This window comes from Coffea eugenioides, chromosome 3 (assembly GCF_003713205.1).
Source record: "Coffea eugenioides isolate CCC68of chromosome 3, Ceug_1.0, whole genome shotgun sequence".
NCBI classification, from domain to species: Eukaryota; Viridiplantae; Streptophyta; class Magnoliopsida; order Gentianales; family Rubiaceae; genus Coffea; species Coffea eugenioides.
The window spans coordinates 17,344,618-17,370,016 of record NC_040037.1 but is presented as its reverse complement, the minus strand read 5'-3'; the positions used below and the strand labels follow the sequence as shown (position 1 = coordinate 17,370,016).

Below are 25,399 nucleotides of genomic sequence, written 5' to 3'. Positions count from 1 at the left end.
TCCAAATCTCTCTACATTAGTGAAACATGGTTGGTATTAATGAACATAATCTAATAAAAAAAACCTAAGGTACATTTTGCTCCAAATTCCTCTATATTAGAGAAAAAATAGAAGCTTCCTTGATTCGACACTTATTTAATGCTCTTTGGATACATTAATTATTACTATTTGTATGCGCCATTTATTTATTTCTTCGTTGCTAAAAAATAATTATGCTAATATTTTTTGTGTTAAATGTGTTGAGCTCCAATTGCTTCGATGACTTTTAGATAATAGAAAAATAATGTTTAATAGCTGGAAATGCTACACATAGAAAATGCAAGGTTGAATTTATTTTTTCCTACTTGCTTCCTTGAAAAGCTTTTTGCTCGATAAAATTGTATCCTAATTACTCCTTTCGTCCCATTTTTCCCTAATTCCTAAACCATGTGTTTTGAAAAATTCAAAAAATAATAATAATTAGTAACAATGAGTACGTAGTATTTTTGTGCCAAGCAGAGAAAGTGAACGGTCCAATTTATTATTTGTTATTTGTTCCTCTACATTAGTTTATATCTTAATAATATAAATATAGTTTGAGAGAATTTTATATTATATAAACATAGTCTGATAAAAGATTCTAAAATAAATACAGACATGGTCCGGTGAAAAATTGTAAAATAAAATTTGCTCCAAAATTATTTCCATCTTTGATTTCCCTCTTTTTCTTCTGTATTCAGATTTAGCTTAGTGTTTGAACGGCTATGTGTGATAAAAAAATGCCAATATAAATCCCGCTTCAAAATTTCTTTTACATATCTCACTTTTTTCCTTCCCTTCTTTATTCAAATTTAATTTAGTATTTGAACAACCATAATGTCATAATAAAATCCTAACATAAATTTTGTTCCAAACATATAAATTTTATTCCACGTATTTTCTATTTATATTAAAAGAAGAAATAAATGAACTCTTGATTAGATACTTATTCAATACTTTCTAAACAAATCTACTATTATTATTCCTATACACTATTTGTTTATTACTTAATTTTAAATGCATAATAATAATGATATCCTCTCTATTGGGCATAGTGAACTCCAATTGAATAAACATGACATGATTATATATAAAAAAAAATCATCTCATAGATTTTACTCCAAATTTCTCAAAATCAAATATTATTTCCTTTTTTTCCTTTGAATTTAGTTAAACAATTTAATATTAATTATGTTCCAAATTCCTCTCAATTCTTCACAAAAACATTAAATCATTTATAATTGAATATACTAAGCTCCAGTTAAACACAGAGAACATGTTTAAAAAAATTATCTTATACATTTTACTTCACATTTCTCTGCATTTCAAATTTTCCCCTTTTTCCATTTAAATTTAGTGAAATATTTTACCTCCAATTCCACTTCCATTAATAAATATTTCAATAATAATATTATTAAACTTTATTACTAGCCAACTAACATCATCACTTAACATTTTTCCTATCACCATTAAACAAAAGCCTAAAAAATCCAAATAACATGATTCGCTGTAAAATCTGCTCCACGTTTTCAGAGCCGTGTTTTGCTCGCTCTTCTTTTAAAAGACAAACACAGCTCATTTTCTCTTCTTCTTCTTCACTTACTCGCGTTTCATGCACACACTTCACAAAACATCAATTTTATACAATTTCCTTGCAAGAAAACATCAACCCCAACATCTTTTGACCTTCATAGAGTCATTTTAACTGATCAAAATACAAGAAAAAGAAAAAGATTGAAAAATAAAGGGTGCGAAGCCTACACTCCTTTTTGATAGCTTCTCATGATGATAATGAACATCAACATTGGACCATTTTTGGTTGTAACATAAACAAAGTCATATGTCACACAAACAAGAAGGAGAGCCCTATTGTCTTCGCTGACGGGAGCTCCTCTTCATAACCCTAACTCCAGAAATCATAACCCAAATTAATCATTCCAAAAATGACTTCTGCCCCACTATCATTAAGGCTTCTCAGGGCGTATCGTGCCGCGAAGAAAACTGCCACGAAGGCCCTTAAGACCTATCTCGTCGCCGTGAAAAATGTTGACAAGAAATACCAACGTCTGCAGAGTTTTCCCAAAGTTGTAATTAGATCGAAAGCAGATCTGGAGACTGTTATCAAGGTGAAGTGGTCCAATCCGAATTGGGAGGTGAAGGTTAAAGTTCCCACAACATATAAGCCCAATGGCCGAGATAAGCCGTCGGAACAACGCCTCATGGCAATCGCTAGTAAGGTTGGAATAGAGTTTGTGTCTAGAAAAGTTAGGAGAGGGTGAGGTTTAGGAGAATATTAAGGAAATGGGGTTAGGGTATGGGGTAGTAGGGGGGTATGGGATCTTCCTAATGCTTTTGACGTTGATATTTTCTATCTTGTAAATATGCTATCGTTATCAAATGCTTTCCATTTCCCTTTTGTTGTGTTCTCTATTTCCATAAGGTAAATCTCAAATGAGTGTTTTTTGCTAAAAAAAAAAAACAAACGAGAAGGAAAAATTAGAAAAAAAAAGAATGGTGCAGCTAATTAAAGTGACAAACTATCACCAAATCATGGGTAATCCTGCGCAAAGAGCAGGGCAAAACCACCTAGTACTCATCAAACGGGCAATGAGATAAGTCGGGAAATGGCATGACTCAATCTATGCGGATTATATGTCTATCTGCGCTTTGATTGCTTCGGGGTAGTTTGTTGCAGTCGAAACCCATTCAAATGCAATGAGCCGACCAACTCTTGATCAGATTATGGCATGTTATCCATGTCGTCATCCTGTCGTGCCTGAAGGAATTGAAGAGGATTTGGCTTTTGGGCATATGGAAAGATTGGAATGAAAAATCAAAATCAAGTGTGTGGTGAATCTCTGCCCCATGTTTCTCTCCTGTTTAACTTTGGCTAACTTGCCCCTCATCCAAACAAATTTGTGTTGGACAAAGGGGCGCAGGTATGGGATCAAGGAGGATTAGTAGTTTCTGCAGTCGGATATTAGAAAAAATAATAATTAGCAGGTATATATATATATATATACACACTATAAGTTATTTGGGGAGATGATTAGGGTTTTGTATATATATGATTATGAACATATTATATATCTATAAATTACTATAAGTTATTTGGGGAGATGCTAAGGGATTTGTAAATATATGATTATGAACATCTATGTATCTATAAATTACTATAAGTTATTTGGGGAGATGTTAAGTTTGTAAATAAATGATCATGAACATCCATGTGTTGCAGATTTTCCATTTCTGATTCAGTTAGATAGTTATTCTGCTAATTAACTTATTAATTGTGTTATTAACCATTTGAAATTTACCAATATTTGAGAATTTTGACGTGATGGTTGCTTTCTGTTGTCCTACTCTTTTGCTAAGACATCAATACATGTTCTATAATGGACTAGGAGAGGTAAACCGCGCTTCGCGCGGTGGAATATAAAATGCGAATGCCCATGAAGGATTCAAATTATGTAAATAGGAGTTGGGATTGTTGATAAGTAAATTTAGATCAGAAATTATATTGGAAGTATATGTTTTGGTTAACAATCGAAAACCGTGGGAGAAATGTAAAAAGCTAACTAATTTGGTAACCAAATATTCAAATATATTAAAAGTGAAATGTATGATGCCATGGATACATGATTTCTATGCCGTTGATTCCAAAAATTAAAACAGCAAGGGTTGTACGGGACTGGGGTATGAATACAAGTATTTCGCCTTGGCGAAGACCATGATCATCAACAAATTTGTTCCAATTTTGGTGAAATCTGTTGTCGGTCATTCCAATGATATAGTTTTTAGTTCCACTTGTGAGGACCATAGTTGGGGTTCTTGATTCATGTAATCTTGGATGAGCATGCTCGGGAACTTCCTGGAAAAGAAACAAATTTGTGTAATAAAGATAAAAAAAAAGGAGAAGTAGATTAGAAAACCATGGATATGTTTAACAGGAGAAAGCGCACACCATTGAATACTTAGCATCGGAAGAAAAAATTTGGTAAAAAGCATCTAATGCCATAAGATCATGAGAAAAGAATCGATTGATTGACGAAGTGACCAAAGTTGCACTCGGCTAGCTTTTGATATCTTCTGTAATGAAAGGAAAGGATGTGTGAGTGCATATATAACATAGGAACACAGTATAAGAGCAATAGAATTGTAGCTTCCTTGTGAAACGAAGAATTCGTAAGGGATCATTGATAAGGGCAAGGTCCAGCGTGTCCAGATTTGTAGACGATTGGTCGAGAAAGCCAGTGCATCATTTATGAAATTTGATCTTTTTCGCAAGAAAAGCATGTCATTTAGGTCAATATAGTTGTGTTTGCAAAAAAGTTCCCATTCGCCTCCAAAACAATGATTTGTGATTTTTAGACTCCATTCAGCAAGGCCGTGTTTAACTGTAATAGCCTGTCCTTCTGCAAAGTTATTATATCGAAACATTTCCACAGGAATTTCCTGCGAATAGAAGAGCACTTGGTTATTAAGAGCACATAACACCATATCTGGCCAGAATTGGTTATTAAGAGCACTTGATTCTCCATATCTGTGCAAAAGAGTACATAACACCAAGGCTGTCCATTTAATATTCGGGTAATCTTTGGAGGTTCTATGGAAAAAAGAAAAACAATTAGATTTTCATGTATTTTATAACAGTGGTATAATTAGGAAAGGATACTTGCCTTGGGGGACGAATGCCTGTGAAGAAATAAGGATGATATTTTGCAACCATTGTTTAACCGAAGCAAGTGAAAATAATGATGGTTCACCCATGTACGTAAATACCATGGGGAAAGCCTCTGCAAATTTTTTTTCGAGAGAGTATACTATTTTTCCCTCCTGGCTTTTAACACTGGTTGCTGCATGGATCTTTCTATGATCAAATGTGTGAAGATAAAACTTCACTTTATCAGCAACCCGAACTAACTCCCATCTTTTAAACGGATTTTTTTTCCCATTCATTTCCACCGCTAAGTATGTATTGGGAAATGTTAGGAAGGAATGCTAAGTAGTAAGGTTTGGAGAAATTGTTTACTGTATAAAGAGCTAGGTCTAAAGTTTTTGTTTGGATATTTTCGCATCGAAGCTGCACATTTGGACGCCTTGTTATGTAGAAAAAGGCTTAAAGAGGGAAGGAGCAGCTGGAAGGAAAGGAGAACACAAACAATGCATCAACAAGTATGAGTGACAATGCGACTGTGTAGCATTTTTAAACAATAAGTTGAGAGAAAGAGAGAGAGAGAGGCATTTAATATAAATGAGTTAGGTGGACGGTGGATGAAGCATTGGCTGAAATGCAAGTGTGAATCAATGAATATAGTTGTTGTGTTTGCATTAATTGGAATTGGGCATTTAGACGTTAAAAGCTATCAAGCTATTGACAAGAGTCATACAATTAATATATATAGAATTGCAGCAGATAATGTAATGACTAATAAGGGATAGCAATACTTGTCAGACATTTGTTCAGACGGTTGATAAAGCTAAGACTTCAAAAAGGTGGGTTATAAGTTCGAGATATAGTTTCAAAAGCTGCAGCAAAATGAATGCTTTAAGCATTAGCAAAAGACATAGACATCTGAATTCATAGCCAGAAAACTAAGGAACGAAAAGGCAATCAATTTTTCTTTGCCTTTTTGCTGATGGATGTCTCCTCGTCTTTAGATGTATTGTCATTTGCATCTTCAGATTGATCAAACTTTGTATCAAGACGAATTCGCACCTTTGATGAAGAAACTTGGTTTTCTAAAAGCAATTTATTGAGAAGTATCAGTGAACGTAATAGATTGAGGATGTGTAGCTGCAAAAGTTTTTTTAACACATACAAACCTGGTGCTACACTTGCTGGGACAGTATTGCCAACTTCCTCAAAACAAGTCTGGACATCAGGATTTGCAGACTTGTTAGCAGATTCTTCAGAGCTTACATCCTCAAAACAATAGACAATTGTATAACGCTGATGACCTCCTCCATCCCTGGTAGCTGCTGCCTTTAGCTGTATTATGAACATCTTTGATTGTAGTTCCTGATGGACTTTTTCTAGCGGCAATTATGCATTCTATATATAAAAGAAATAAAAGCGTCATCGATTTGTGCAAAATTTCTTTAAGGCTTTTTTATAGATATGTATCCAACCTCTTCGTGATAATTCATTGCTTTAAGTGCAGTAAATGTGAGCAAAGTTTCAGCTAAGTCATCAAACACAGATGCAGTGAGTGTATCAGTGTGGTCAGTGAGGTCTACATCAAAACGACACCTGCATGTAATAAAGCTCGAGTTAAGATTAGACAATATATTGGTTTTGAGAAAAACCTCTACGTTCACATAAAGCAATGAATTGCATGCCGAGATTGCTTTCCTGGGAGAAGCCTGTTGTTTCTCATTACAGTGATTGCAAGTGAACGTAGTTCCAAAGTTTGCTGCAGTCATGCGGTGGCATTTTATGCAATCCATGTAATAATATTTTTGAACAATGTGCTGGAAAGAAACCTGTGCCTTAACCCATGAAATCTAAAAAATATCAAAAATGAAAGAGGCAGGTTAGCTTTTTGCTGCATACCGGAAAAAGGGGAAAAATATAAAATGGGTACAAATGCAAACCTTTTGCGTTGGTACAACATCAATGATAGAAATAATTTTCTGGTGTGATTCGTGAAATAGCTGAGGACTTTGTTTAGCATGCATGTTATCCTGAAGAAGCCCCGCAAAGCTTTTTTCATTTCTGGCAGCCCTGTTGAAAAGCATGAACGCAAATGGTAGTACAAAATGATAAGTAATGGCATGTGAGAAGATCTGGAAAAAATCTCAGGAAGAAAAGAAAAAAACCAATGCTTTAGTTGATTAGCTTCTCTGACTGGTGGGTTGACAAGAATAACCGAGTCATTCCTAGTTGACAAAGCAATTCCAAGTAGACAGAGATAGCCAGACAAAGTATTAATACAAAGACAGGTGAGCATAACATTTAATTATGCATGACGATCAGCAATTATTCCACTTACCATTGTACATAACAACATTGAGCCTGTGACATATTACAACGGGATGCTTGTCTTTCAGATCAGTGATAGATTTTCCTTGATTTTCAGTGAACTCATTCCAAAGAGACAGCAGAATAGGATTCATTCTATGTAATAGCAAGAACAGAGAAATGGCTGTTATTTTTACAATGACGGGGTAAGTGTGTCAACTGTTTCCCGAGTCATAACGCAGCAAAGAAAGAACAAGAAAAGAGTTTACTCTTCATTCACAAGCCAAATTTTTTGCACCAGTAATTCATGTGAATCTTTATGGATTGGAATAATCGCCGATGCATGAATGACTATTCCAATGACATCTATATTAAGCAGAACAGGCAAGAAAAAATCAGATACAACTTTTCTTTCATATAAGTGCAATAGAAAACAAGCGATAAGGTGTGCTTTATACTAACCAATAGTTTCATATTTCATGTCTGCGTAAAGAGGCAGGTCTTTATAAGCCGTGAAATCAAAGTGGAACGGCAACACACTTGAATCAGCTTCATCAATTTCTTCTACAACTGTTTTGGTGCTTATAATCCACTGGAGCTTAAGTCCATCAGGTTGGAACCTTTCAGCAGCAGCCCTGACTTCAGCATTTGAGATGGATATTTTTTGTAAAGCTTGAGCTTCAGCATCTGGTGGAGTAGACTCTAGAATTTCACAAAGCTCCACAGCTGATATGTAATACTTCTTGAACGGCAGTAGAAGACCATCTACATGGGAAATGTCATCATCATAGACAACCGCAGCAACCGTAATACCCTGGAGGGGAAAAAAATAGACCAAGCTAAGTAAGATACAATGGAGAGGATCCAAAGAAGACATCTGCTGATTAAAGTAAATGGCAGAGAGCAAAACCTGGGAATCACCAAATTCAAAGCGACGGAATGCCTTTGAAGTACCATTCATTTGAACGACCCTGACACGATGAGACTCAAGGACGTGCACCAAAGTTTTCCAATTGACCGTAGTTTCACTAACCTCAGATATGCGAACAACTTGGGGGACAGCAGCAACAGGCAAAGACATTGTTCAATTTACGCAACTAAGTAAAAACATCAGATAACATCAGTGCATACACGGAGAAAAAAGGAATAACCCAAAAGGTTGGGGAAACAAAACAAACAAGTACCAAAGGTACAAGAGAGCAAACAAAAACAATATTTACAACAAACAACCAAGAAAAGGGAACAAGGAAAGAACACAGTTCCAGCATCAAAGCTCGAAAGTAGGGGAGGGAATGAAATAAAATCACCATCTGGAAAAAAGGAAATGAAACAAACAAGCAAAGGAGGGGAAAAAAAAGGGGAACAGTGAAAAACGCAGACTGAGGTAACAAAACACAACAAAGACCCAGAAGGGAAAAAGAAGGGAACAATCTAAAACCCAGATGCAACAATAAAACATAAAAGCAGAATAAAATAAAATCAATATTTCTGTCCTAACAGCTGAAAACGAATAGGAAGAAAAGAAACCAAAAAAGGGACAAAATCAACTCAAGGCCGGCAAGACTGGGGAAAAAAGCTTCCTCGAGGCCACCTCAAAACACAAGCCGCCTGAAGACTGTGGAAAGAGACCAAGAGAAAGCAACCCAACAGGGAGAGCAAACAAAAACAATTTTTACAAGCAGCAACCAAGAAAAGGGAACAAGGAAAGAACACAGTTCCAGTATTAAAGCTTAAAAGTAGGAGAGGGAATGAAATAAAATCACCATCTGGAAAAAGGAAACGAAATAAACAAGCAAGCGAGAAAAGGAGGGATCAGTGGAAAACACAGATTGAGGTAACAAAACAAAGCAAAGACTCAAAAGGGAAAAAGAAGGGAACAATCTAAAACCCAGTTACAGCAATAAAACATAAAAGCAGAATGCAATTAAATAAGTATCTTTGTTCTAACAGATGAAAACGAATAGAAAGGAACGAAACTAAAAAAGGGGCAAAATCACCTCAAGGCCGGCACAAGCCTGACCTTCCCCGAGGCCAGCTCAAAACACAAGCCGTCTGAAGGCTGTGGAAAGCGACCAAGAGAAACCAACCCAGCAGAGAGAAATCCAGTGGGCAAAAAAAGGGGAATGGCTAACCCCAAAAAACGCAGCTGGAAGAAGACGCAATTAAACGAGTAAAAAAAGGAAGCTGGTAAAGCATATGGGAAAAGACCAGAAAAGGAGTAAAAAAAAAATAACAATAACAAGTCACCTGAAGGTCGGTGAGCTCGAGCAGGATGAAGCTCCGGTAGGGATAAGAGTGTGGAAAAGCTATCCGAGGAAGTGTTTTCGAGAGGCCAGCTTAAAACAAAAGGCAATTAAAAGAGAAGGCAATACAGCAGTGAGATATCCAGCGGATAAAAAGATAGTGAAACGGGCAAAACGAAAAAAAAAGGGGAAGCCATAAGGAAATGGCCGGAAGAGACGAAACTCCATTAAGGAAATGAAGATGGAATAGTTTTTTGCAGGTCATTGAGATGCGAAGACAATACACAGAAGAGGAAAAAAAAGAGGACAGAAGAAAGAGGAAAGGTCAAAAAAAAATAAAATTATAAACCAGCTAAGGAAGTACGCCGCGTGGGCTTGTAATTAAAAGAGAGAAAAGACACGCCTTTGGCACGTGACACCGACGACGAAAAAGCAAATGAACAGTAACGCCTTTGGCTCTTAGAGTGTTATGTTAATAACAAACTCATGATGCCTTTATAAACAAGAAGAAACTATAGGTGGTTGGATCTTTTATACTTGTGCTTTTGTGGCTCAAAGAAAATTAAGAAATTTTGTAAAGGTATGATAGAATGAAATGTTGAGATGTAGGGTCAAAATATAATGTCGTAGCCTTTTGCATTTTCCTTTTTTTCTAATGTGACCTTATATTTGTGGCTATGACCATGAGGGCCAAAATTGACTGGTCCAGCATGGCTTCAAGGCCCCATTCTACTTTTAATTAGTTCCAAAAGTTCTCTGAAGTTCAAGAACTTGAAGGATTATTTACACAAAAACCTCTCTGTTCGGACAGAGTTGTTTTTCAAAAACATGTTCTAGAAAATTTCATACATGTGTTTTAATCCCTTTTTTATCTTACATACAAATTAATGTGAAAAATTGTTAATATTTCAACAGTTTTCTAAAAATACCAACCAAATGGAGCGAAATTATTATTCAAATGTGAGAAATAAATGTGAAGGGCCACTCATAAGTAGCTACTCTACAAATGAAGTGAAACAAGTGACCATTGGAAGGATATGGAAATAAATATTTAAATACAAATAAAAAAAAGTAGCTACTCTACAAATGAAGTGAAACAAGTGACCATTGCAAGGATACGGAAATAAATATTTAAATACAAATAAAAAATATTTAAATACAATGAGATTCATATAAAGGTAACCAAAATACCTATTATACCCCCAAAGACAACAATGAAAATGTTATTGGAAGTAACTATAAAGAATGAAAAATTATGTTACACAGAGATTATTGGTTTTTTTTTTTTTTGGCATTTGAGAAAAATCTTTTGATTGGAAAACGTATTTTTTTTATTTGCAAAAAATATTGCTATAAATTAGGGAAGGAGAAGAATGGTTGCTAAGATTACCTGGAAGTAAACTATCAAGATAATGAGTACAAAGTTGGATCCTGGCTGGGAGACACACAAAATCACAAAAGATATGCATTGTACTAAACTAATTCACAAATAGTGATTGTCCCCTTCAAATGTAAGAACTGATCTTGATTGAAAGAATATATACATTTTTATTGAGTTTTGGTTTTTGTGAGTTTGAGAATTAGATGCATATATACAAACTAATTTTACTCTCCATTCCTTTAATTTTGCAAAGCCTTGTGTATTTATAAACTATAAACTAGACGACAAGTATGCCACTACAACAAATTCTGCTTTAGGCTAAAAAAAAAAAAAGCCAAACACATTGAAATAAGAAGAAGAAACTAACATTAGGCCCTATTTGGCACTTGAGTTTTTTACCAAGCTTGTCTGTTATAAGTTTTTTAAAAACTTTTGTTGCAGTAATCTCAAAAAACTTTTCAAAAATTTTAAACTATATACTTAAAAATATTCAAAAATTTATACACTTCAAAAAATTTTTAAAAAACTTCTACAGTAAGTTACAGTAAAGTTGTAGACAAACACCCAAAAAACTCACTTGCCAAACGGGGCCTAGGTTTGAGAAATTAAGCAATTAGTTTAATCATATTAAATCGTGATTAATGACCGAGAAGTATTTGTAATTTCAAAAAAACACATAATTTGTAAATTTATTGTGTCTTTTCATTAGAGTCAAAAAAAAAATTTATGAGAGAGTACTATTAGGCTAAATGCGTTGATACATTTCGGTATTAAAAAAAGATAAACGTACGAAGACACTTGAAAACAATCATTTTTTATGCTTAAATTTGACATTAGATTTCATAAAATATAGCCTCTTTTACTCAAAGAATTATCACCCAAAAAAACAGGTTAATTAACCATTTTTTTATCCCAAATTCTACCTGAGCAGGTTCTAGGAACATCCCTAATTTTTGCTACAAGCTTCTATAATTCAATAGTATAAAAGATTTTTTTTTTTAATGAGTGTCCGGTAGATAACTTATTAACATATTTAAATTATACTTAACTTATACATAATTATAATTATTACATTAATATATTTAAATATTTCTAAATTAATAAAGTATATATGTATATATAATTTTAAAATTGACACCTGAAATACATGTTAACGGTGACCTGTGATGACTCCGATTAATCAAATGGTAGCATAAAGTAATAAACTACCAATTCTTTGTGATTATTACAAAGTAATATTTTATGATTTTATGCAATAGTTGGGCACAATCCGCACTTTCGAGATCCACGTTACGACATGGATCACTTCCTTCCTTCCAAAAAAGTATACGGTCACTCATTACCTAAACAGGGGCTTGTGGGGATTTTGTAGGACACAGAGAAGAAAATCCAAATGTTTCGAGAGCTCAGCAAAAATTTGGACAGGTCTAGTTTACTAGATCCCGTGGTCCAAATTTCGTCATATATTTAATATTTGAATTGGTGGGATTGTATTATAAATTTTAGTCACTTAATTTACTGGTGGAGCCGGAGATTGGGCCTACCAAAATTTTTGCCCCAGAGATCAAGCTTGAATACCTAAACTATGCTTTTCTAACTTTAAATTTTATCATTACTCTATGGACAACACAGTAAGCCACGCATTTACAATTTAGACAAGGGAATTTGGATGCTTCAAGGATTCACGTTTGAATGCCTAAACTATGTGTTTTGGCTCTAAACTTTAACACTTTCTGACATCACTCAATGAGTTCAAGATTTAGAGCCTGTTTGATAATTTAATTCAGTATTTAAATTCAATGGATTCAAATATTAGCATGTTCAAACGTATTTGATAACCAAAACTAAAATATCTAGATTAATTAAGTGGCGCTGGATTTTCTAAACAAAATTTGTTTCAAAAGATAAGTGATAAACCATTCACTTATTACTTAACGTGATTTACACTCAAATATATCAAATTTAGTGCTTAACAATTTAGCAACTTAATGGATTTTGAATTTCAAATTTCAGATTTCAGTTTTCAAACTTCAATTTTATTAAATGCACCCTTAAAATCTAGCCAAGGACCTTAGATGCTTGAAAATATCTTAACTTTGTATTTTAAAAGTACCATATGAACATCTCACAATGCATTATGGATTTAGGATTTTACAAAATGGATCTTGGACGTGGGGTTAGGATCCTTTCTATTAAATCTCTCCATTGGTTTCTTCATCTATTTATATCTAAATTTATATAATGTCATAAAAATTTGTAATTGTGTCATTAGTTTTGTTTTGATCTCTTGATCAACATACTAAAAATTGATATTGTTTTGAGAATATTTTGATATTCAATTTACATGAAACATTTGAACAACGAAAAATATGTCAAAATTGAGAAAAATTTAGAATAATTAATTAGATGGCAAAACTTGGTAAATTTCATATGAAAATTTGTGTATAACTAAAATAAATAATGAAATATATTATGAATTGTGTTGAATTTCAAAAATAAATTTTAAATTAATTTTATTAGGGTGTAATGGAATGAAATTCTCTTCAATGCAATGCAATGAAGAGGAGTCTAATTCTTTAAATGCTTAGAAATTTATGTTTGAACACCTAAACTATGAGCTTTGACTTTAAATTTGCCTATTAGGGAGGGATGAAATCATCCCCCTCTATTTTAAATTTGCATTTTTGATACATAAATAACTTATATCACTTATATTTTTCATACATTAATAACTTGTAGTACCACTTACAATATTAAAACTTCTACAAGTAGTCAATTGGAAATAAAAAGATGTAAACTTAACTTCTTTCTTACCAATATTCCACAAAAATAACCGAGTAAAACTTGCACTAATTTCTAACTCTTGCTAACTAACTCAAGATATTATCTAATATACCCAAACCATAATTTGTTGAGAATTAAATAAAAATGTTCATTGGAACCCAAATTTTTTTTTTCAAACTTAACTATCTTCTCATATAATAATTATCAAAATCAAATTTTTACCTTCCTTTTCTTACCGCGACTTGACAAGTGTCCAACCATCCACATCCTCTCATCATATCGAATTGGTATGCATGCTGACATATTACCACTACTACCCCCCTGAAATGAAACCGCATGCGTGCATTGTAATTGTACTTTTGTACTAGTAGACATACCATTCCCATCATCATCTCTTGTTAAGCTTAATGAAAACTGTTCACAGGTTTCTATGACAATTTCTTAGCTGCTGCTAATAAAAGATCAGTCCCCACCAGGCCACCACTATCCTAGTTGATGTGGGGTACTGAAATTACTGCCCCACCCCTCCAGAGTCCAGACTAGAGCAGATAAACCTTAAAATTGTTTCTGGGTTTTCTTTGTTTTTTTGCCTGCAAAAGAAATCTTGAAACTTTGCATATATGGTAGTACAAAAGCTCTGAAAAAAGGGTGTTCTAATTATTAGGCCATATCTCAGCTTTGAGGTGATATTTCAGGTAATTTGTAGTTATTTGGTGTAGGAAATCGAAAAAAGAAAGAAAACATATTGTTCTTTATTTTTTTTTTCAGGTGTTTGTGTTTTATCATAATTTTCATAAAAGATAAGTTTTGGAGCGGAAATTTTGTGGATGAAGGAATCTATATAACCAGAAAAGCTTTTCATTTCTGCATACCATTTCTTCCCGGTAATCTTTGTTTGCATGTTTCATCATTTCGGTCCTTTTTTTGATTTTCTAATTTACTTTTTTTTGTGGGTCTAATCCAGAAATGGGTTACTGAATTTTTTCATTTTTGAAGACTTTATGTTGTCCATACAAATGTTCTGTCATATATAATGAGAACCAATTTGACCATTTTTTCCTTCCACACTATTTTACAGAAAATCCCTGTTTTTCTTTCTTTTTCTTTTGGTGTATTTTTAAAATTAGATGCAGAGAGAAGGGGAAAAATGATTCCTTTTTCTGTTTTCCTTTGTTTGTTTACTTATGGGTAGCGGTGGTGGCAATATGGAGGTTAGCTTTGTTGTTTGAGAAACTCTGTTCTTGTTGTTCTAAGGAACAATAGTTGTATGTTGCAGGTGTGGAAAAAGCCAACTAAAAGGAGAGAAAATCAAGTAAACATGGCTAACAACCGCCAAAGTGCTCACCAATTGGACTACATGGAGGAGGATGGGGAGGATGAAGCAGATTCCGTGGCTGAAATGCAAGGGGAAGCCCAAAATGATGATACACAAGATGTAAACCTTGATGAATATGATATGGTTGGTTTACTCAATTGACTTGTTTAAGTATAAGATAAATTGGTCGGATTCCTTTTCTTTGTTTTCTACTTTCAGTCTGTTATGGAATTAGAATCTGTCTTTGATGGTAATATTCTTTTGGGTGCTTTTAGCTTACAAAAGTTACTGATACCTCGGCTTCACAAGCGAGGAATGGGAAGGATATACAGGGAATTCCTTGGGATAGGTTAAATATTACAAGAGAGGATTATAGAAGGACAAGGATTCTGCAGTATCAGAATTATGAAAATGTGCCTGCATCTGGTGAAACTGTTGATAAGGTAGGTAACGTTGGTTTAAGTTGAGTGAGTTCTCTCTCTCTCTCTCTCTCTCTGTGCTATGAGTTTAATTTCAGATTATTTATTTAGCAATGCACGCCAATTGAGAAAGGTGGTGAGTACTATGAGTTTTTCTACAACACAAGATTGGTGAAGCCTACCATCCTTCATTTTCAGGTATGTACTAAAATGCTATGCCACTACCTAGTTCTATAAGCTGATGTCTACATTTTGTATGTTTACATGAGGTGTTGCAGTTTCAAATGCACCTCTTCATATTTCACTCTCTTTAGTAAATAAAGGTGGCACTATGCATACTATCTGTCTTCCACTTCTTGGAGTTTTTATTTGAACATTTTGCAAATATTAGGCCTTCTTGTGTCCCCGTGTCATAACTCGTCTTGCTTGTAATTATGTTGCTGAATATCTGAGTTCATGCTTGAGGTGGCAGATATGTTGCTTTGATTTTTCAGTGTGTTTTTTGATTGATACACTTATTGAAGTGTTATCTTCCGATTTGTTGGTCTTCTACAATCGTCCCTGACCTGAAAATTATTGCAAATGGTAGATATAAATGATCTGTTGTCTGTATTGATCTGTCTTTCCATGTTTCTGCCTTTTCGAATTGAAGAATCAGATTGGGGATCAAAATATTTAATTATTGATCTGAAGTGCAGTACAAGCATATTTAAACTGTTGAATAGCTAGAAGATTAAGTCTTCACTCTTACAAGATAACATGTAATGCTATAAGTCAACCTATGCTCTTCTTTGAGCATATCTTTGGATTTTCTGACACATCTCAGCTTTTCATTTAAGTTCTACAATGCCATGGCTTTTTTTTTTTTTCTGCAGAATGTGTTTTTTATGTTAAAAGAGAGAAGGATATAGATATTATTTATAAGACAAGATAATGATAACTTAGTCTCTCTGTTATGTGTGAGTTGAGTTTCATGATGCTGTAGGAGTTTAACCAATAAATTGAGCAGATAAACATTAATGTGAGTTGAAACAGGTGCTCTTTATGGCACTGGAGCTATACTCGGGCAAGTACTTTCCTTAAATCTCTGCAAATTTGAAGCCTTTGGTTATAATCAAACTTTCTGCCCCTAATTGATTATTGTCTTTGATCCTTTTATATCTTTTTTTTCCCCTTATGACCCATTACTTTGCTGTTATGCACCTTATTGATTATTGTCTTTATGTTTTTGTGAAGACCTAGACTCTAAGACATTCAACCATGTTTTAGGCTTGCAATAACCACACCTACAAATTTGTCACATGTAGGATGAATTATCCAAGATGGTATGGTTTTACCGTTTCTGTTTCCTCAATCAGGCCATGGAAAAGCCTTTACATGTCTTTATCAATCAAAATCTCATCTTTATTCAAGCCTAGTTAACATGCAATTAAGCCATCTACCAAATGTTACATTTATTAGTCTTAACTGAAATCTCTATCGTCTCTACTGAAGAACCTTTTTTCTTGGAAGTAGCTACTTAATAAATTGTTGATTGATGTGGATTCTATGCGCCTAATCCTGTCTCTAGTCCTGAATAACCATATTTCTTGGCTTTGTGATTACTCTGCTTCACCAAAAGCTACCCACTGGCCACTTAGGTGGCAGGCCAATCCTGCGAATTCCTGGAAGATTATGTATGACTACGAAGATCAGTACTCACTTATCTGTGTTGGGATTGAAAAGTCAGTCGGAAAATAATGGCTTTGTTTGAATAGAGCATTATTCCAAATAATTATTTGGAATAATTAATGTAGCACTTTTTGTGATGTAATGTATGTGAGATAAAAAGGTGGTTGGAAATATAAAAAGGTGGATTGGGAAATGTATTTATGATGCAAGCGGAAATTTTTTTTGGAAAAATTATCTATCCAAACATAGCCAATATTTCTTTCTGTTTTTACCCCAGATCAAGTAGTTTACTTGTCAAGCTCACCTACTACAACTGAATTGGCTACTAGAGTAGTTTCTGTTATTTAGTAATGACAGAGGAATACAGTCAACAGTTGTTGCATCTTTAGGTGTCTTCTGGGTTAACATATTGTTTTTAGAATTTGCTTGAGCCATGAGAATGGGGGAGAGCTATTTTACTCTTTTCCTATTCCTTGCTTTAGAAGTTTTAAATTGTAGATATTCTTATGATGTCTCAAGCCATGTCTGAGTTAGAAGTGCTCGTTTTGTAATTGAGAATGTGATCTATCCAAGAAAAAAGGAAAAAGTTAGAGAGAGAGAGAGTTATCATGAGTTCACGGCTGTGCTGCTGCTTTAGTTCTTTAATTTTTTAGTTTCCATACAATCATATTCCCTCCTTTGCCTATTTGGTAGTACGGAATTCTCTCCAACCAGCAGAAGAAACATAGAGTAACGTCGTTGCACTTGAAAGGTCTCTACTATGACTATCCTATGGAACACCTTGTTCAGTGGATTATTTCAGAACAGGGATTCATATCTGTTGCACTCTCTTTGTATATTTAGGCAGTGAAAGAATTTATCCAAAGTAGTTTGCCTTGGGCTGGACTTACATTCATTTTTATTTTGGTCTTGAGTGACTTACATTCATGTTGGATGTTAGCCCCTGTAGCTTCTGTATTGATGCTAAATGTTTTATTGTTCTCTATTGCATTAGTTCTTATCTTTCAATATCTATCATGTAGTCTTTATCTCCTGTCACCAGTTAAATTGTCTAAGAAACTAGAATAGTTTCGTTTCAATTGGTAATAAAATTTCCATTGCTTTTAGTCATCCGTTGTTGATGTGCCATTATCTCCAACTACTAAAAGAAGCAAAGCAGCTGCTGCTTCTGTTCTTTTTCACATTTCTTTCCTTGGATGGTACGTCTCTATGGCGGGATTAATGGCTCTTCATTTTGTTTCTGTTATTAATGATTTTCTGTTTCCCTTTTAGTTTAGTACTTGATGAAGATTTTGTATGTTGTTGAAGGTCACTTTTTGGCATCACAAGCTATGCATTTTTCCTTCTCTCTTTTTGTGGCTTTTCCGTTTTACTTCATTCCATGAAAGAGTCGATATTTTGTTTGCTTAGTCTATACTGGTGTATTGAAGTTCTCTCTGACTTTATCTTGATTAGAGTGTTCTAATTGCTCTCACTATCATCACATGACTGCCTTGCCTTGCATTAGAGTGTTCTAATTTATCGAGTGTTCTAATTTATCATTGGATAAAAATGACTGCCTTGCCCTGCATAATGGCATAAAGCCCAAAAGGAGAATCAGTTCACATATCTTTTTGCTTCTCTATGCAGCTCAGAAACCTGGTGTGGGCTACTTCTAAACATGATGTGTATCTCATATCTAATTACTCCATCTTGCACTGGTCAGCTCTGCTTCACAGATTGTCCGAAGTCCTCAACTTTTCTGGACATGTAGTACCCACAGAGGTGATTAAATAGTATTTGTTACTTGATGACTACAGTTGTTATGTTGCAGAGAGTGGAAGTGTGGTTATTTCAATTCATCCTCTTTATTTTTTCTAAGAATTTCCCTTTCCTTCCTAATATTCTCCTTGGCTTCCCTGAACTTTCCTCTGTTGATGATAAATGCAGAAGCATCCTGGCAATTTGTTAGAAGGTTTCACCCAAACCCAGATTAGTACCATGGCAGTGAAGGACAGTTTTATGGTTGCAGGGGGCTTCCAAGGAGAAATTGTTTGTAAGGTTAGCTGATATAAATCTCTCTCTCTCTCTCTATATATATATATATATATATATATAGATATATAATTTTTGGTACATTTCTTGAAGGCATAATTTTTTTTCCCTTTAAATTTCCTTGTGCATGTGCGATTGGATAGAAAACTTCCATGTTGTGACTCAGAAATCATTTTTAACTTTAAAAGTAGTTTTCATGCTGGTAACATCACTTTTTTGGAGATGGGCAGATTTCATGAAAACCTTTATTTGGTAATTGGAAGTATGAATTTGCTTTGTTCTGCCGTTAAAGCTTGTCACACCTCCTTATCTTAATTTAGTCTATTGTACTTCTGCTCCCTCTTTCCAGAATTTAACGTACTGCTTTTCCTCGATTCTTTGTTGCTAACTGTGTTGTGAAGAATTGTTGTCTATTCATCTGGATTCCACGACTGAAAATGTGCAGTAGCTTATGGCTTGTGGGCCCCTTTTCGCCCCTTTTATTCCAACAGTATATTTCAATATACCATATGCTCTCTTGCAAGGTGAATTACCATCATTTGACGTCCTGATATTGCATCTCTCTAATTTACAAAGATTTTATGCTCTCTCGCTCCATCTGGGTGGTGATGGTGGTGGTTGTTGGATCAGTACACGTCCAAAATCTCTGATCATCTGTCCACATTGACCTTGTTGGTTGTTAGGAGGTCACTAGAAGTTCATGTAATTTGATGTTGATCTAGGAGAGTTCCAAATGCTGAGGTCTTAGATGCTTTCATCTAGGATTTCTTTGTGAAGAAGCTTTCAAGGTAGTAGAATGTTACTTTCATAATCTACTAGCCTATGAGAATGATAGTCTTCTTGGCTATGTAGTTGAGTAATTGTCAATCAAGCTGTACAATGCAGATCTCCTGAGCTTTCAAACTTTGACATTTTGCTCCGTTGGTCAAGCACACCATTGTACTCATTCATCTTATAGCAGACTATCCGCTCATAGTTATGGTCCTGTTGTTTTTTCTTGTCAGGTTTACATTGATTTGCAAGTAACACTAAAACATTCTTGCCTTGTTGTCTTCTGTGTTCTGGACTAATATTTATCATGCATGATAATGCGATCATCACAAATTTCTGTTTTATCCTTTTCTTTTTGTGGGTCCATGGTATGACATAAGGATGGATAGCACATTTTCTCGTGTTCCCTGCAGACCTCATGTAGTAATCAATGGCATTGGGTTGACAGAATGAATGTTATTGGATAAAGTAAATGTGGCATTCTTGAAATGTATTTTTGAATTATGAACCTGTCATTTATCATCATATACAAGTTTTACATTCAAACATTAGTACAATCAACACTGTTATTATGTTTGATTAACATGAGCAAAGGTTAGCCGAAGAACCATAAAAGCTGCTGATTTTGAGTGTTTCCTTGAAATGGTTTCCACGGATGAATTTTGTGCAGCGCCTGAATAAACCAGGGGTAAGCTTTTGTGCAAGGACCACATACGAGGATAATGCCATTACCAATGCCGTTGAGATCTATGAGAGCATAAGGTAGCATAATATTTCTAATCTTCTATTGGCCTAGTGCCTAGGTAATGTTCCCATAAAACTCAGTTTCAGCATAAATTCTTTTGCAGTGGCGGGCTCAATTTCATGGCTTCCAACAATGATTGTGGGATAAGAGAGTACAACGTGGAGAAATATGAGCTCATTAATCAATTCCAATTCTCCTGGCCAGTGAATGTAAGTGTTTTGGCAATGCTGCTGTATTTTATGGTGTTCCTTGTCTTCCATTTTCTTGTTTATCTACGAACAATGATGTATGCCATATTTGTCGTGCATATAATAGGAAGAGCAGTTGGTTTTGATGGGATCGATTAATTCTTTCATTTTCTTCTAACTGAGATATCTAATAGTGTAATATCAAAAGAGTCAGAAAAATTGTATCAACTGGTTTGTTTTGCAGCATACTTCAGTGAGTCCAGATCGCAGACTTTTGGCTGTTGTTGGAGATGATCTTGAGGGCTTGCTCGTGGATGCCCACAATGGAAAGGTACATGTGATAAGTCGTCTTTTCTGTAATTCAGTTATACATTGAATGCTGTGGACTTTATCGCAGACGTCTGTTTAGTTCAAATATTATGTACTTTGATTTTTGATCTGGTTCATGTAGTGAAATGATTTGTCATTCTATTAAATTCTGTAGATAAACCATAGTATTTCATCTACCTTTTTACTACGGTAAGTTGATTACTAGTAGTGTGAAGATAAAATCTACCAGTTTAGGACTGGATGAAGAGACTAGTGATCAAAGATTAAAATAGTTTGTTTTCGGTTTCCATTACAGAGAGTAAAATGCAAACATAATAATAAACTTCTACTGACTTAATGGTACACTTCTCCTGTCTCAGACTGTGGCCTCAGTTGTTGGTCATAAAGACTACTCCTTTGCCACTGCGTGGCACCCCGAAGGGCATATATTTGCCACAGGGAATCAGGACAAAACGTGCCGAGTATGGGATGTAAGAGACCTATCAAAGTCGTTGGCAGTTTTGAAGGGAAATATGGGGGCGGTCCGATCACTCCGGTTCTCGTCAGACGGGCAATTTCTGGTGGTGGCTGAACCTGCAGATTTTGTTCACGTTTATGATACAAAGGCAAATTACAGCAAACAACAAGAGATAGACTTCTTTGGCGAGATTTCTGGGGTATCTTTAAGTCCAGATGACGAGTCTCTTTTCATTGGAGTCTGGGACAGGACATATGCAAGCTTGCTGCAATACAACAGAAGGCATAGATATGGTTATCTTGATTCCTTCATGTGATCTCTTATAAATTTTACTTTACATAAATGTTTTTGGGATCTTTTCTTTTGATCATTCTATTGTTTTTAACATAGGTTTCTTCAAAACCTGGATAGAAAAACCTGTTCTTGGTCTTTTAACTTGTCGTCAGAAAATTGTACAGCTTACAATGAAAAAAAGCAAAATTCTTAAAAGACATCTAATCTCATGCCTTCCAACACCAGTGCCAAAAGTTCCATATTTCTATTCTTCTGTTTCTCCAAAGAAAGGGGAAAAGAAATAATGCACACCAGTGGCTGCTGTTTTGCAACCACACAGACTAAATTAGCAAGAATGCAACCTACACATTGTTGGGATTTAATACAAGATCTTTCATTGACAAAACTCTTTAAAATTTTTCCACTTTACCATGGCTCAACAGGCTTCTGAACCTGCTTTGAGAAACACTTTCTTTTTTCAAAAAAAAAAAAAATTGTGTCCTCTTTTAGCCTGTCCTCAAGCAACTGAGTGAATACATGCTGGACAAACCAAACAAGCTCAAACCAAGCATTGAGTAAAAGGAGACTAGGAGAGACAGTTGCAGTAATTCTATTTGTTTACATTGGCCATTAGTATTATAAAATGCATTCAATCCTGAAATATGACAAAAGTGCAATTCCCATTTAGTATTATCTAATGCTTTTGATTTCTTAAATATGACAAAAAGTGCAATGGGGGTCTTACAATACCAACCCTGAAACACTGAAAAGATGGTTTTAGTTGTAATTTATTATATACAGTCAAACAGAATCATCCAAGGTTCTAAAGTAGTTCTCCAAAGCAAAAGATCTCAGGTATTTATGCATAAACTAAAATAGGCTAGCCTATGTTTTTTCCAACAATAGGCATTTACAGGGGAAAAACTAAACTACACTCAGGGCACACCAATTATAAGGATGAAACATATTTTTTTCAACAATAGGCTAGCCTATGTTTTACATAAAATTGTAAGGATGAAACATATTTATCTCTCTTTAGGATTCCAGATAATTTCTTGTCTGTTGAAAGAAAGTTACAATTTTACAAATTTACATTTCAATTATCAATGGTAAACAACAGTAGAAGAAAGTAAGAACAATACCCATGAATATGAACCAAACTAAGACATTCATGTGAAGTACAGTATGCTAAGAATAGATCCCTATGATTCTGATAGAACCAAGTAGTGTGGATTTAATTTACCAAACGTCTATTTAAATCCTGTACAGGTTGGTATTTGTTAGTCCCATCAACTATTTAAATTTCAATAATTAAATGCCTATTTGATTTAGAATTTCCAATCAATGAATACATTAGACACCAAATAATTTGTCTAATAATTTTTAAGTCAAAATTTATCACCTAATCTGCTGAATTTTAATGAGTATAGTAATGTTGACTCAATTTCACATGTCCTCTATATTTATGCGCGCTATTTCTTCCCTCATCTACAGATAAACACAAACTGGCACACACACTTTCTATATTAGGATTAGCGGTGTCAAAATATGTGGCTCGGGTGGGTTTGGGCGAGTTATAATTGGGTAATAGGTGTAATTAGGTTAATCCATTTATACCCATTTAATAATTGTTCAAAATGAATCACTCATTTATACCAATTTAATGAATAGGTATGGGTAATGAATCACTCATTTATGCCCATTTAATCAATGGGTATGGATGGATATATCTAATTACCCATTTATAACTCACTTGAAATTTTATTTTATTTTATTGCATGTTGTTTGATGACATTTTATTATTATTAGATTGATAAGAAATTCAAATTTATCTGCTTCAGATCCACTAAAAATTGAATTTAAATATATAATTACTTTTAAATAGGTATAAATGGGTGAGCGAATCAGACCATAACCGAACCCATTAAATGGGTTCAATTGGATAATTTATTTAGACCCATTCAAAATTCATTATATACCCAAATCTATTTATTAGCAGGTTAGTTTAGACAAATCAATATAATTGGATTGTGGTTGACACCTTTGATTAGGATACATTCTATAAAGTATGAATAGATAATTTCCAAAAATGTTTAAATGTACATATAGGTAGGGAGGAGTTCAAGGGGCAAAGTGCTATAAAGGCCCAAGTTTAGGGGGTAAAGGGTAATTAACTCTTTGGAAAAAACTGCAGGGGCGTGGATGTAATTCACGCAGAAATGCATAAAAGTATACCTTTGAATAGTCCATTTTCTCGTGAAATGACACTATTTGGAAATTAGCCAAAAAGTCCATGTTCAAAAGTTTTGTCAACTTCTTTCTTTGCATGTGCTTTGGGGTGAGATTGGAAGGCAAAGACAATAAAGACAGAAAGTTGACTAGGAAACGGACACGCCCCACCCACTCCACTTGTGTAGCTGATATGATAGGCTTCACACATGATCAATCAAATGTTTTTCTTATATTAAAAAAATGAAAGAAAAATTACACTAAGAATTTGATAAAAATATGAATTAATCCTCTATACGCTGATCGTGTATGAATGATAACTATATAAAATTTAAATTTAAAATTCAACTTTACACGTGTATCATGCATTCAACGATGATAGTATATATACTGTTATTATGTATAAGATTTACTCTAAAAATAATGGTAAGACTTAGTACATTATTAAACATAAAAGCTTTTGAAATTGTACCAACTTGTCTTATATCTCTTCCAACTTTTTGATTGATATTCCTTGGTATTCTAACTATGTCAAGTTCTCCCCTTGATGATCAGTAGGTTTATTTTGATGTTAAAATGTTGAACTTGTTATTAGCATTAGTATGTAGCTAGGAAAGATGTTTACAATCACAAAAATATAAGAACTCGTTTGGACTGCTATTTTTTGAAACGGACACGCCCCACCCACTCCACTTGTGTAGCTGATATGATAGGCTTCACACATGATCAATCAAATGTTTTTCTTATATTAAAAAAATGAAAGAAAAATTACACTAAGAATTTGATAAAAATATGAATTAATCCTCTATACGCTGATCGTGTATGAATGATAACTATATAAAATTTAAATTTAAAATTCAACTTTACAGGTGTATCATGCATTCAACGATGATAGTATATATACTGTTATTATGTATAAGATTTACTCTAAAAATAATGGTAAGACTTAGTACATTATTAAACATAAAAGCTTTTGAAATTGTACCAACTTGTCTTATATCTCTTCCAACTTTTTGATTGATATTCCTTGGTATTCTAACTATGTCAAGTTCTCCCCTTGATGATCAGTAGGTTTATTTTGATGTTAAAATGTTGAACTTGTTATTAGCATTAGTATGTAGCTAGGAAAGATGTTTACAATCACAAAAATATAAGAACTCGTTTGGACTGCTATTTTTTGAAATTTCTATAAATATATATATATGTATAGTAGCGATTTGATATATATGAAATAAAAAGATAATTAAGAAATGTGATTATGGAAACGGTAAAATTTTTCTTTGAAAAATTGCAATCCAAATGAGTAATCTTGAGAACCAAGGGAAAATTTAGACTGCCATTGGGGCATTATATTGTTGGTTGTGTTTAATAACGATTCAATACATTGATTATGATACTATAATCTTCCCTAACTGTGCTCAAAATCAATTCTCAGTCACTTTCTTGATGTACCTTATTAAATCAAGGAAAGGGTGTACCTTGATCCCTTTGGTGCAATGGAGGTGAAATGCAAATATTTTGACTGATGAAAAGGTTTTCGTATATTTCTGGTTATATACTATCCAGGATAAAATAGG

The 25,399-nt window shown here is 34.1% G+C and overlaps 2 protein-coding genes across 4 annotated transcripts; one reads left to right on the top strand and one right to left on the bottom strand.

Moving 5' to 3' along the window:
- Positions 1 to 5,348: 5,348 nt before the first annotated feature.
- LOC113764642 lies at positions 5,349 to 9,559 on the bottom strand. Of its 3 annotated transcripts, none has more exons than XM_027308608.1 (8): positions 9,230 to 9,559; positions 8,980 to 9,128; positions 7,893 to 8,079; positions 7,445 to 7,796; positions 6,616 to 6,745; positions 6,151 to 6,525; positions 5,845 to 6,073; positions 5,349 to 5,760 (listed from the first exon to the last, which is right to left on the bottom strand). In XM_027308608.1, the coding sequence occupies exons 3-6, from the start codon at positions 8,061 to 8,063 to the stop codon at positions 6,456 to 6,458; spliced, it is 723 nt and encodes a 240-aa protein (XP_027164409.1). In that variant the 5' UTR covers positions 8,064 to 8,079; positions 8,980 to 9,128; positions 9,230 to 9,559; the 3' UTR covers positions 5,349 to 5,760; positions 5,845 to 6,073; positions 6,151 to 6,455. The 3 variants fall into 3 exon arrangements, with proteins under 3 accessions (XP_027164409.1, XP_027164412.1, XP_027164410.1); XM_027308611.1 differs by having other exon boundaries at positions 6,328 to 6,525; XM_027308609.1 differs by lacking the exon at positions 8,980 to 9,128.
- Positions 9,560 to 13,898: 4,339 nt separating this feature from the next.
- Positions 13,899 to 21,690, top strand: LOC113767127 (uncharacterized WD repeat-containing protein C2A9.03-like). Its single transcript, XM_027311307.1, has 10 exons — positions 13,899 to 14,085; positions 14,667 to 14,849; positions 14,981 to 15,148; positions 15,236 to 15,322; positions 18,425 to 18,559; positions 18,725 to 18,835; positions 20,271 to 20,362; positions 20,449 to 20,554; positions 20,778 to 20,864; positions 21,223 to 21,690. Exons 2-10 carry the CDS (start codon positions 14,709 to 14,711, stop codon positions 21,634 to 21,636), a joined length of 1,341 nt encoding a protein of 446 aa, XP_027167108.1. The 5' UTR covers positions 13,899 to 14,085; positions 14,667 to 14,708; the 3' UTR covers positions 21,637 to 21,690.
- The last annotated feature ends 3,709 nt before the right edge of the window (positions 21,691 to 25,399 follow it).

Bases quoted from the DNA above. Each gene is read 5' to 3' on its own strand.
- LOC113764642 (XM_027308608.1), bottom strand. From the start codon at position 8,063: ATGTCTTTGCCTGTTGCTGCTGTCCCCCAAGTTGTTCGCATATCTGAG. The intron at 7,797-7,892 runs GTTTTGCTCTCT...TTTCCCCTCCAG, and splicing joins TTGAATTTGGTGATTCCCAG to GGTATTACGGTTGCTGCGGT. The intron at 6,746-7,444 runs GTTAGTATAAAG...GCTTTTCAACAG, and splicing joins CATGAAATATGAAACTATTG to GGCTGCCAGAAATGAAAAAA.
- LOC113767127 (XM_027311307.1), top strand. From the start codon at position 14,709: ATGGCTAACAACCGCCAAAGTGCTCACCAATTGGACTACATGGAGGAG. The intron at 18,836-20,270 runs GTTAGCTGATAT...AATTTTGTGCAG, and splicing joins AAGGAGAAATTGTTTGTAAG to CGCCTGAATAAACCAGGGGT. The intron at 20,865-21,222 runs GTACATGTGATA...CTCCTGTCTCAG, and splicing joins TGGATGCCCACAATGGAAAG to ACTGTGGCCTCAGTTGTTGG.